We start from the raw sequence: 13,617 nt of genomic DNA, 5'->3' as shown, positions 1-13,617 counted from the left end.
ACACCAAGTATTTACCAAGCTCTGCAGAATAACATCGGTACCCCTTCTGAAGGCGTGAATAACCCAAGAAAACACACTTCAATGCCTTAGGGTCCAACTTGGTAACAGATGGCCGAACATCTCGAACATAACACGTGCTTCCAAATACCTTAGGCTCCACCGGAAATAGTGACTTGTTTGGAAAAAGAACATTGTAAGGCACATTACCAACAAGAACAGTCGATGGCATGCGATTAATCAAAAAACAAGCTGTAGAGACTGCATCAGCCCAAAATTGTTTAGGAACCTTCATTTGGAACAAAAGTGCTCGAGCTGTCTCAAGTAGGTGCCTATTCTTTCTCTCAGCAACTCCATTTTGAGAGGGTGTATCAACACATGAAGTTTGATGGAGAATACCATGTTGTCTCATGTAGGACTGAAACAATTCTGACATATATTCTTTAGCATTATCACTCCTTAGAATACGCACTGAAGTATTGAACTGAGTTTTGACTTCAGCACAAAAGTGAGTAAACACTTCAGAACGACTCTTCATAAAATAAATCCAAGTCATTCGAGAGAAATCATCCACAAATGTGACAAAATACTTATGTCCGGTTTTGGAAACAACAGGACATGGTCCCCAAACATCTGAATGAACTAACTCAAAAATTGACTCCACCCGCTTATTAACCCTTGGTTTTGTTGAGCTACGATGGTGTTTGGCAAATTGACACGACTCACAATCTAGTGAAGGAATATTCTGAAATTGAGGATAGAGCTTCTTCAACATAGGCAAAGAAGGATGTCCTAATCGACAATGTGCCTCAAATAGAGACACAACACAAGAGTAGGCAGCAAATTGAGGCTCCTAATATTCATCTAGAATGTAGAGACTATCGGATACATGTCCTTTACCAATAACTTTATTTGTCTTCAGATCACGAAATAAACAATGATCGAGAAAGAAAGAGATATAACAGTTTAGGTCTCTGGTAAGCTTACTAACAGACATCAAATTAAATGCTAACTTTGGTAGACCTAATACAGATGACAAGGTAATGGAAGAAGTTGGTTTTACAGTCCCAAATCCTATAATATTACAGATTGAACCATCAGCAACCGTCATAGGAGAGAGTGCTCTAGTTTAGGTCTCTGGTAAGCTTACTAACAGACATCAAATTAAAGGCTAACTTTGGTAGACCTAATACAGATGACAAGGTAATGGAAGAAGTTGGTTTTACAGTCCCAGATCCTATAATATTACAGATTGAACCATCAGCAACCGTCACAGGAGAGAGTGCTCCGTGTGATCGAAAGCTAGAATATATATTAGGATTACCTGTCATGTGATCTGTGGCACCTGAATCGATCACCCATTTATTCGAAGAGGATATAAGACATGCTTTTCCTGACTCAACAAGGGTAGTAGCTGAAATAGATTCTTTTTGTAATTTTTGATATTGTGAGAATTTTGCAAACTCTTCCGCCGAAACCAAAGTTCTTTTATCCGAAAACATAGGAGCCACAATTTCAGTCATTCTCTCCAAATATTTTAGCAGCACAAGAACTTATCAACAGAAAATATAACCAGAAGCATGTATGTGACCCCACAAACACTGTTGAACAAATTCTAAAAAATGATTTTATCAACTAAGAAACCAATTATTCACCCAAAATGAAGAATCTGAGTACTTTACCAGTAGACAAGAGCAAGTAATGAACAATCAAATACCCAAGCAAGTAGTTCAGAGAAAGAAATTCTGAACCGCAGCTTATGACCAAACAACACCAATTATCTGATCTGAAGTAGAAGCTAGCAGCCACAGAACCACAAATCACAAACCAAATTCAATGTAGCAGAATAGAAAAGAACCAGGAAGTGACGAACAAACTTTCCAGATCGTATTTTAACACCAAAACAGACCTGAGAAGTGACCGAACAGACTTTCCAGATCTATTTTAACACCAGAACAGACCTGAGATTCACCAGAAATACGTGTCGATGCCGTAAATTAAAACCCAATCAATTCAGCCAGACACGCACCTTCACGTGCCGGCCCGTGATGAACAAAAGACTGTATGACCGGTGCGTGACAGCCACTCGCTTCACAACCAGATGCTGGTGAAGACTGGTTTGGCTGGAAAATATACTACGCCTCCTTCTGTGGTGGTGATGACTGACCACTTTAAATCAGTGGAATAGAAATCCAAACTTCTTCCGTAACACAGCCAAAACGACACGAGCCTATTGGCTCTGATCCCATGTAATTGAATGGAAGATCTTATCTTATTCCAGTAGGTGAACAGTGAATAAATACAATACATAAGGTGCTAACTAAGGAAAGAAATAAAGAGTGATTCCTACAGATCTGCAGTGATCCCTATAAATCTGCTGCCTATATATAGCTATGTATATTACTAAGATTAAGTCTATATACATTCTATAACAGTTTGTTTGTCTTTTTTCCTCAATGCTAATTAGCTTGTCCTGGGTGCAGTACTTCCATTCAGAAGGCTAGTTACAAATATTTCTACTGTGACCTCACTGGTGGATATTTTGAACTTTGGAGAATGTTATTCAAAATTTGTTGGAATTTTTTTTTGATTGATAAACAAAATTTGATTCTGGCTAAAAACATCCCTTTCTAATTCTCTAGTATATGCGCTTGGTTCTATATCCTAATATTTTTCTTTCCAACCCTGGATCTAACTGGTCAAGACTGTATTTTCCCCCAGCCATTTTGATATTGTAAATTTATCTCAAGAATGCAGAAGCTTGTGTATTCTAGGCTGCTCATTTGACCATGCTTATATTTCTCTTTTCACAGGTAGTTATTCCTTTGGGAGATATTGACGAGGTATGATATTATCTGTGCATGTTATCAGGATTGTCATTTCCAAGTTGTCACGGTGCTTTGGGAAGGTTGCCTTGGAAATATTTTGGAAATTGATGGTAGTGTTATTTTGCTTTTAGATAAGGAGGAGCCAGCATGCATTCATTAACCCTGCTATTACAATAATTCTGCGTACAGGTGCAGGCGGTCATGGGGTACCTCCTTTAGGAAATCCTGATGGTTAGTAAACCAACCTATTTTGTGAATTTCAATAATTTTATATGCTTTTTCTTCCTTTAAATGAGTCGGCAAGTTGGATAATGAATGAGCTTTTCAGTTCTTTTGGGTTTTGGTTTGTTAGGAGGAAAATCCCTGTGCAAACTGATTTTGGGTTGAGGTGTAAAATGATTGACTGATTTGTTAGGAGGAGATTCTCTGATGACTTGTATAACTCTTGTAGACTCCTAGCGCGATAATGTGAGAGTCTAAAGTTCATGCCAAGTTTCCTTTATATAGTATCTACTTTTATAAAGAAAATGATGACTGACCCAAAATAGTATCTACTTTTATTTTAAGAAAAATGAAATTTTACAACAAGAAGCAGCAGTCCATTGAGTCTATTGTGAAGCAGATAATCCAAGACATTCATTCAAGAGGAGCTATAAGCAGCAGTCTTGGCTGGATCACCATAACTTCTACCCTATATAGAGTAGAGAATAGTGTGGTGTAGGATTATTTTTCTTTGGTAGGTGCTATGCTGAACTGTAACAACAAAAACAGCATACCCAGTGAAATCCCACTAAGTGGGGTCTGGGCTTCTGAATGGCAGTTGGGTCATAATGTCAAATAGGTATTTATTTTTCTTTGTTCATTGCTCACTTGATAATAAAATGGTTCCTTAATTATCAAAAATAATAAATGAAATTTTAAGTACCATATAACCCAGAATTACTCAGATGGAAAGCACAATATTTATCTAGAGGTGGAAGATTGACCCTGATCAACTCAGTCTTATGCTTTGCCAACAGATTTGATGTCAGTTTTTCCTCTCCCACCTAAGGTGGAGGAAAGCATTGATGCATTAAGGAGGAATTTTTTGTGGAATGGAGAGAAAGAGTACAAAGGATTTCATTTGGTCCAATGGAAGACTGTAAATCTTTCAAAGAAACAAGGTGGGTTAGGCATTAGAAACTTGAAGAAACAGAACAGAAGCCTTATGATGAAGTGGTTGTGGAGATTTCCTAAAGAGGAGCAGTCCCTTTGGGTTAGAGTGATTCAGGCCAAGTATGAGAAGATAGACTACTGGAAAACTAAGGAAGTGACTTCTAGGGATGGCAATGGGGCGGGGCGGATGTGGGGTGGGGCGGGTTTAAGGTTGTGCGGGGCAGGTGGGATGTGGGGCTGGTTGAAGTGGGTTTTTTTAAAACTAATGCGGGTTGGGGTATATGTGATTTTATTTGGGTCTAAATTTAATTTTAATTTTTTACATGTTATAAGAGTGATAGAGCATTATTTATTAAGATAATTTCTTTAAAGCTACTAAAATATTCAAGATAGTAAATGAAAATGGTTCAATAAAAAATAATTCAATTTCTTACATGTTTTCCAGTTGACCTCAAAAAAATAAAAAATTTAGTCACTATCCTATTAAATTAATACAACTTAATGAAAAAATGAATTTATTTTTATGAATTTTATTTTTAGTATCAAACTTAACTAGAAAAAGAAAATATTAAAAAAAGTATGCAGGGCGGATTCATGTGGGGCGGGTCTATGCAGAGCGGGTTGAAAATGAAAAAAAATGTTATGCGGGGCGGGGAGGGGCGGATTANCCGCCCCCACCCCGCACCACCCCATTGCCATCCCTAGTGACTTCTGCCTATGGTATTGGCTTATGGAAATCAATCAGAGATTTGTGGCATAGTTTCTTCAAAGAAATAGATTCAATGGAAGGAAGATTTTGTTTTGGGATGATAACTGGTTAGGAAATGGCAGCCTCAAGCAGCTCTTTCCAGACATCTATCTGCTGAATCAACAACAACAAGCCATTGTGCAAGAAGTCTGGTCCATCTACAAGACTGTGAGGTGGATAGACTAGCTGAATTTTATGGCACCCTAGACCATTTTGAAGGATTGAAAGAGGGAGAAGACACTCTCAGGTGGATTCATCACAACAAAGGTATCTTTACAGCTAGCTCTGCCTACAAGAATCTGGATCAAATGGGACTCAACTCAGATTTTTGCCTTAGAAGCTTATCTGGAAAGTCAAAATTCCATATAAGGTGGCAATCTTTACTTGGTTGGTAGTAAAAGAGGCAGCACTAACTCCGGAGAATCTCATGAAGAGGGGAATACATATGTGTCCTATATATTTTGTTTGTGAGAAACGGGCAGAGATAATCAACCATCTGTTTCTTCACTGTAGGGTGGTTAGACAGCTTTGGAACTTGTTTACAAGCTTTAGGGGCACAAGTTGGACCATGCCACAAAGGGTAAGTCAGGCTATAGAAAGCTGGAACAATGAAGGTAGTGGCAGTATAGACCAAAGCAGATGGGGAATTGTCCCAGCAGTGATTTGGCGGACCATATGGAAGGAGAGAAATATGAGATGTTATGAGAGCATGAGTAGTCCTTTACATAGGATTAAAATGAATTGCATTATCACTTTTTGCTATTGGTGCAGTTCTGAGTATGTAGATGATCATATACATATTATAGATATCCTAGGTTTTTTGTTAGATGAAGTAGGATCTAGTTTAGTTTTGTTGAGTATACTCAACTGTATGTAGCTCCATGATGTAAATTTGGGATCCTACACAAAACTGTTACCTTTGTCAAAAAAAAGAACTTCTCAATGCAAGTTTTCTTTTTCTGCCACCTAATACTCAAAGCTTTTAGGGAAAAATGTAAAACAAAAAAGAGCTCTAATATCTACCTGTTGGCTGGCACCACATGTTTTTCAAGCTAACAACAAACTAAAAAACATACACAATTAACTCCTCTATCAATACTCTTTCAAGAGAAAACGAGATACAAATTGCGAAGAAGAGAAGTTCTTTATTTTAACTCATGTTAGATGGTTGAATTTAATATTGACATTCTTGATTCTTAATATCGATTGTCTAATCACATAACTTTGCAACTTCTAGGGAGAGTACGATATATGTTCGCGTCTTTTTGGAATAGGAATCATGCAATTAGAGCCTTGCAACGATCATCAACGAACTATCATGCCATGCTAGAAGCAGAGAAAAAGGTATTTCTGTGCTTTGATTAGTCCTTTTTTCTAATTATTTGAGACATTAAGCAGTTATACATTCTTAATGAAGGTTGCTTTTAGAACATCCTACAAATCAAATTGCCTGCTTCACTGTGTTTTTCCTCTTATTTTTTTGTTGATGAAGTTATAATTTATTAATGAGATGGGGAGATCCCACATACAAGGTGTACACAAAATGTAGAGAATCTAAAAGGAAGACATGAGTATTTACAAAGAGCATCAACAGTAACACAATATCACTAAGTGCTTCAAAGTTGTACAAATTTGTTATTTCCAATAATCTATACAAACAAGTTCTCTATCCGTTCAAACGCTCTCCTATTCTCTCTTCGCATATTAGCTGCATGAGTGCAGGCAGGAGGAGCTCTTCTGATTTCCTTCTCTTTCTCCCAATTTATATCCTAGAAGCACAACTCCAGCAGTCCCTAGTATCCATGTTACACTCAAATTTATGCTCCAGACCATACCCATAATCTGGATGCAATAGGACAGTGAACTAGTAAGTGATTGCATCCTCTCCCAAGTCCCACCTGTGTTACTGTGCTGCACATTGGAAATATTTCCTACTTAAGTTAACTACCAAAAGAGTCCTGTAGCATATAGGATATGTATCATGTAAGCTACCTGTTCTAATGCATTAGCATACTAAACATCAAATTTATGTCTTTCTTCTATTTATCATCTTATCTCACTTCTAATTGATGGAAGATTTCTGCTAGCATAGTTAATATCTCTATTTACACTCTAGGTAAGAAGAAGACTTTGGATAGCTGTTTGATTTTGATTACCACATTGATGTTCTCTCATGAAGAGCTATACCGTGGTAAACTGGTAGGAAGCTGTTTAGGGTGATTAACATTCAGGCATATTGGTGTACGTTCCGAGCATGACAATGTGTGTAGAATATAAAGAAAGAAAATAGAAAAAGGAAAGGGCTAGAATACATGTGTTGACTTGTGATGGATGATTCAATTGCCTAGTAGTGCATAAGAATGACATTAAGCACCCTACTTTATGTGCTTGTAAAATAGATCCTTGTTCCAAGGAAAAAGGGGTGATTGCTTTCATGCTTTCATGTTGAGAGTTTTTTCAGATCAATTGTAAGAATATAATCCTAGACAATAATTTTAATCATCGGGAGCAGAGACATGGGCCTTTTCTAGTATAGCTCTTTGTCATGTTGATAACATCCCGATTACTTGGTTTCAAATAGGGTTGGATAAATTAGGTTTAGAAAGGAAGAGTTACTGGTTAAATTGTATGCATTTATCATTCGTTTTTGTATTTTATCAAAAATGAAAGGAATGGTTATTGGTTGTAAATCAACGCAAACATGTTGGAAGTAGCATTTACGAGTCTCGTCAATGTGATTGCATTGTGTAACTGTGTAAGGAAGGTCCCAATTTACATGTTAATTATTGCCTGCCTAAATATTTTTTATTACTAAAGAATGACGCTCATGTTTCATTTCTCATAAGCATCTTATCAACTTGTTGGCCAAGCAAAAGAGCAAAGAAATGCTCTGTTAATCTTGGAGGCTACAAAACATTGCTAAGTGGTATAACAATTTGTTATTGTCACTGCATACTTCTGATGTTATGTAATAATATTTTAATCTGTGAGCTTGTTGAAGCAACATCATGTGCAGATGTGTTCTTAATCTCAGCAGTTTTAAATTTGTTCATAAAGCTTAGAATTTAAGAAATTTGTAATTATTTATAGTGCATCTTTTGGTCGTGACAGTTTTCCCCAGATTTTCCATTCTATACCTACGTTTATCTTCTCGGTCATGATCCCCCATCCCCACAAATTTTCCGTCTTGGTTTTCTTTTAGGAGAGGGAACAGTCAGCACTACGTGCACATAGCAGCTCAGTTAAAGGAAGTAAAAAGATGGATATGAGCAGGGAAGAAAATGTGCCAATGACTGGGAAATCTCAGCCTTTTATCAAAGAAGAAGTCCTTTCTGGTATATACAATGTATGTATGAAACCTAAGCTCTTATCATTTAGCAACAAGAACCTCTTGATACATGATTTAAGATTTTATTATAAATTTTCAGGACACCTTCCCATGTACACCTCAACAATTTTTTGACATACTATTGTCTGATGGTTCAAATTTCACTACCGAGTACCGTATAGCACGCAAAGATTCTAATCTCAATGTAAGTTCCATGTCTTGGTTTCTTACAGTTAGAACGTTTTTGTGAACTGTGCTTCTCATTTTATGCATTTCAGAGCTCAAGTACTACAGTTTTGTTTTCTTTTCCTTTATTTTAAAAAATAAATAAATAAAATGTGGGTGAAGCAGGATGTTTTACTATAGTTGGATGTCAAAATAATTTCTCACTCAATTGAAATGCATCTTTTGGGGCATATGCTCAGTCAAAAGTAAAAGAGGTAGGTAATAGCTAGATTTCAAAGAGGAAATAAGCATGTAAGTTACCTTGAAGAACCTGTGATGTTGATTATCAGGTTGTAGTGTTTCTGGTGCAATTTCTTATTAATCTCTTTCTATTTATTGGAAAACAAAGTAAGCAGAAAAAGTGAACTTGGTGGAAATATATTTTCTCCATATCTTGAATGTGATGGTATGTTGTGTGTAATCCAAATCTGCATGGAGACTACTGCTGAGTATATGCCCAGGCCTGTCAGAAGGGGCTGAAGAGGAGCAAGGGTTGCTGCTGATGTTTTAGGAACATGAAAGTAACACTGAGGGGAGAGCAATTTAGGAGATTTATGAGATGATGAGTTGAGAAGGGTTCTGAATCGAATGGAAAGAAACTGATACTTTAAGCTCTAGGAAATTCCCTTTAGGTTGATGAGGCATTAAAGCATAAAGCTAGAGTTGCCTATCACAATCTAAAAAAAGCATTACTTGCTCAGAAATCTTTTATGTTCTGAAAGTCTGATGAATTTGATACATCACTGGCCTCACTGTATCTGATCCCTATTCCTACACTAAATTTTTTCTATGATCAACAGGGAAAAAATGCTTATATTTTACTGTTACTAAACTACTTTTAAATCTAAGTTGCTCAGACTCGGGTGCGGATGTCTGGTACGCGTGTGGATCTAGAGGTCGGATCCTCTATGATCTAAATTTTAAGATTGGGGGATACGGATCCATGTATGGATTCGGGTGCGCGGATTCGGCTAAAAATAATTTAAATATCTAAAAATAGAGTTATAAAACCTAAATTATGAGATATTATGTGGAAAGCTTGAGGAAAAACTAGGGATGGCAACTGGGCGAGGCTAGGCGGGGTAGGGCAAGCCATGACCCATTTAGATTTTTACTGGCCCTACCCCACCCCGTTTAGTAATTTTAAAAAAAAAAAATCCCTGCCCCGCCCCGCTCTATTAAGCCCTGCCCTACCCTCTTTTTCAATTTTTGCTTGTTATTTTTTTATTTGTAATATGTTCAATTCTGCTGTATAATATTCTTTCTGATTTAGAATACAAGTTCAAACTACTCTATTTTTGCCCTTTTAACGTGCATTTATACATGCATTCTTCAAACTTCTTGAAATAATCAAGATATTAAAAATTAAATATGATATACTTAATCTCAAATTGAAAAAATAATATATATGTAAGAAAAATGAGTAATAGAGCAGTCTCTGACTTTCTAATAGCAATACAATTGTGAAATACAGTGGATTAGTGAAACTCATCAATGAAAGTGGTGTTCAGAGTAATAATCTACTTTGCTCTGTTCTTCTTACATAATTCAAAAATAATTGCAGAACTGTGTATAATCCCGACCCGCCCTATTAATGTATAACCCCGCCCCGCCCCATTTAGGTTTTACCCTCCCCCACCCCACCCTGCCCTACCCCGATTGCCATCCCTAAGAGAATATTGATCAAGAGGAGAATTTTGAAAGGAGATGAAAGAAAAGGGAGTGACAATAGTTTTATATATTCATTTTCTTCAATTCCACCTTAGTGTTTGTTTTGATTTTAGAAATCATTGAATATGTCTAGAATTTCTCCCTCAAATTTGGTCAAAGTACCCAAAACTAGTTGACCAGATTGGGTATGGATCCCACACCCACACCCACGTCGTGTCGACACGGGTGCGGCACCGAAAGTGAAGAGTCCAAGCAACTTAGCTTTAAATCACCTAAATATGAGTGGACAACTTAGCGAACCGAATTTAGCCTTTTTCACTTTTTACTGCATAGTGCAGAAATGTTTCCTCAATTAATAAAGGTTATCCTTGACCCTGAAAACAATAAGAAAAATTTAATGATGCTAAATAAAACCATTAAGAAGTAAGAAAGTGTAATATGAGTTATTTCTTGATGGAACAAAAAGAAGTAACCTTTCAGAAGGATGAAAACAACTGCTTATGTTTAGTTGATGTGTTCTTTGTAGACTTGGACCTCTTTGTTCCCTTTTGTCTTGTAAAATTCAATTGACCTCTGCTGATTTTAATTAACTAAATTAGTTTTTGAGGCACAAATATTTCAGACTTTGACTTCGAGAAGAAGAGGAAGTAAATAAATATGAAGTAGTTGTCACAGGCGTACATTTCTTTTTCTGCAATTAGGTTAACAAAATTTAACACATCTTTGGAAGGAGATATTACTGTGTGTTTCAGTTGTTCCTGTCTAGAGCTAGAGTGACCCCAAAATAAAAATTGCTTCACTCCTGTGGCCTTAACTCTGGCTAAACTTTCGAATGCCTTTATTTTTATAGATAGGTCCATGGCATTCTGCTGATGAGTATGACGGCCAAGTCAGAGAGATTACATTCAGAACCATATGTAACAGTCCTATGTGTCCCCCAGATTCAGCAATGACGGAGTACCAGCACGCCATCTTGTCCCCGGATAAGAAAATGCTGGTATCTCATCATTTCTTTTGCCACCTTGTTTACTGGTTGCTTTTATGCTATAATAATTTGTATTATATTAGTTTACCATTTTCCTTTCTTTTAGGTTTTTGAGACTGTACAACAGGCCCATGATGTCCCATTTGGATCATGCTTTGAGGTATTGCTGGGTTTGGTCATCAGCCCATATTCTTTTTCCAGTATTTGTGGTTTCAATTCAATGGTGGTCCTTATAGATGACCCCACATGCTATATATCATTGCTTATCTGCTGTAGGATCTCCCCTTGTTTACCTTTCTTACTGATTCGATTTGTCATTGAATCAGGTTCACTGTAGATGGTTGTTAGAGGCATCTTCTGACTCGTCCTGCAGTTTAGACATTAAAGTTGGTAAGTTTCTTCTAGGCTATGGTTTCTCGTTCAGTTGGAAGTGTTTAATCCACTATTCATTCGTCACCTTTTGCTCGTTGAAAAGAATTTCTGGTTCTTGGTTTACCGATTATTTTTGGTAATTTTTTATAATAGATTCTTTCTAGAAATAGACCAGGCAGGATCTGGAATATTTGTCTACATTGTTCAATTTGTAATGCACCACCAGGAATGACTTTACCTTTGTGAAAAATCAACCAGTCTGTCATTTAGCTTATCATTTTTTTTATACTTTCTGTCAGTTACCTTACTAGTCACCTTGTAGTACTCTTTCGTCGACTCTTATGGACTACTCTTCCATTTTTTACTTACTGAAAAGTCTCTGAGGGCCAAAGGCTGCGTTCGAAATTTGGTGGATTATGAGCCCCACCCCTCTACTCTTCTCCACTTAAGTACCGAGATTTTGCCTGCCACAGGGTTTGAACCTATGACGTGCGCGTAACCCACACATCACGTGTTGTGCTCTTACCACTCTGACCAAAGCCCTGGGGACTATGGAGGACTACTACCCTTTTCATCCATCACACTGGGATTTTAAGTAGGTGTGAATCTGTTTACCTCTTGCAATGGTTAGAGCCTTCACTTGTGCCTCCCAAGTTCCTCCTTCTAAGATCATTTGATCTTAAGCTGCAATTAGAAAATTTCTTGAGTACTCCAAGCTGATTGGTCTGAATCTGCATTGTCATCTAATTCTAGTCTATTTGTGTGAATTCCCACTTTGCGGGATTACACTGGGTTGTTGTATCTATCTCTATGAATTATAGCATGATACAACCCACCGCATAGTTCATAGGTGTCAATTGTGTTACATGATGGTTACTGAAGCAACTGTGGTTAAGTATATCTTATATGGGTGACCAGGAAGATTAGAATTTTAAGTATCAACCATCTAACATATTAAGAATGGGGATATGAATTATGATATTGTAAAGGTGAACTAACTTCTGAGATTCGAACAGGTGCGCATTTCAAGAAATGGTGCATTATGCAGTCTAAAATTAAGGCAGGAGCTGTCGACGAGGTAAGATTTTCGTGCTTTTGCCTATCTCTGCAGCGAAGCTGACTCACAAGAAACTGATTATGTCATATTTTCCCCCTGTACTCTCTTCCTCCCCCTATGCAGTACAAGAAGGAGGTTGCAACAATGACAGGGATGGCTCGTTCATTTGTTCAATCCGGAATCTCAGGTAGTGAAATGCAAAATGCTGCATCTGAGCCTTCCATTACTCAATAGAACATCTAATTTAGGTTATATTTAGCTTCAGAATTCTTTGAAAGTGTTTCATAATTCTGTTTTGTTTGTTTGTAAGTAAGATAGTACTACCATAAGTCCATGTAATTTTGTCACAATCTTTGGAGAGTAACTGCACCCTATTCCTCAAACAGAGGTCAAGTGGTGCTTTATTTGTAAATTTATGGATCACAATTTTTGTATCAAGATTAGATGATTTTTCTTTTTCCTAGTATCCTCAATTGTGTTTTTCTCAATATTGCGCTTCTCAATGCAAGGGTGGAAACTTATCCAGTCATCCATAACACTTTACTCCATTGTTTTATGTTTCTTTTTTGTTGTTGTTCAAAGGCAGATGGTGTCTGGACACCCTCCATCAGAAATAAATATCGTATATACAAGTAAAATGATAGACAGAATGATTAAATAACATATTTGGACACATTTGACACAACAGATTATTGTAGCCCAATGATGTTAGATACCTTAAATGAGCCAGTGTTCTATTGTTTGTTTACGTAGATCACAAAAAATGGTAAAAAGTAGAGGATGAAAATCCTTAAAGATAATCTCTGATTACCCTCCTCTTACTCTTAGATTGTTTTTGTATTGTATTTTTTTGCAAAATTTCTATTTTCTTAGTTGAAAGTTCAACTATGTTTTCCTATATATGATGAAGTTTGCTTCTTTGGTGACTTGAACTCACAATTTTAACGTTGGAAGTGAGGAGTGTTTATCATTCGACCAATTCTATCATATCAGGTTATATTGTAATTATTTCAGTTGTCTTTACTTTTTTTCAAAAGCGTCATGTAAATACAAATTACCATAGAAAATATAAATTCAAATAATTTTAAAAAAATCAGTACTTTGCTCCTGTTGAGTGGCTCACTGACACTATTGTTTTTGTATCAATACACTGGTGAATAGAATCGTTCTATCCTAAGAGAATTTATTCCTTTAAACATCGGGTACCAGAGGGGAATAATATCCATAAGGAGACATTGTGCATTCAGTGGG

The 13,617-nt window shown here is 36.7% G+C and overlaps 1 protein-coding gene across 2 annotated transcripts; it reads left to right on the top strand.

Annotated features, from left to right (window-relative positions):
* Positions 1-2,466: 2,466 nt before the first annotated feature.
* Positions 2,467-12,832, top strand: LOC102578908 (uncharacterized). Of its 2 annotated transcripts, none has more exons than XM_006355724.2 (10): positions 2,467-2,840; positions 2,957-3,056; positions 5,966-6,072; positions 7,931-8,074; positions 8,157-8,261; positions 10,803-10,949; positions 11,044-11,097; positions 11,264-11,327; positions 12,326-12,387; positions 12,490-12,832. In XM_006355724.2, the coding sequence occupies exons 1-10, from the start codon at positions 2,787-2,789 to the stop codon at positions 12,598-12,600; spliced, it is 948 nt and encodes a 315-aa protein (XP_006355786.1). In that variant the 5' UTR covers positions 2,467-2,786; the 3' UTR covers positions 12,601-12,832. The 2 variants fall into 2 exon arrangements, with proteins under 2 accessions (XP_006355786.1, XP_015168012.1); XM_015312526.1 differs by having other exon boundaries at positions 2,794-2,840; positions 3,015-3,056.
* Positions 12,833-13,617: the final 785 nt, after the last annotated feature.

The sequence above is a fragment of the Solanum tuberosum genome, unplaced genomic scaffold (genome assembly GCF_000226075.1).
Source record: "Solanum tuberosum cultivar DM 1-3 516 R44 unplaced genomic scaffold, SolTub_3.0 scf00208, whole genome shotgun sequence".
NCBI classification, from domain to species: Eukaryota; Viridiplantae; Streptophyta; class Magnoliopsida; order Solanales; family Solanaceae; genus Solanum; species Solanum tuberosum.
Note: the sequence above shows the minus strand (reverse complement) of the source record. Positions and strands in the feature narration are given on the sequence as shown.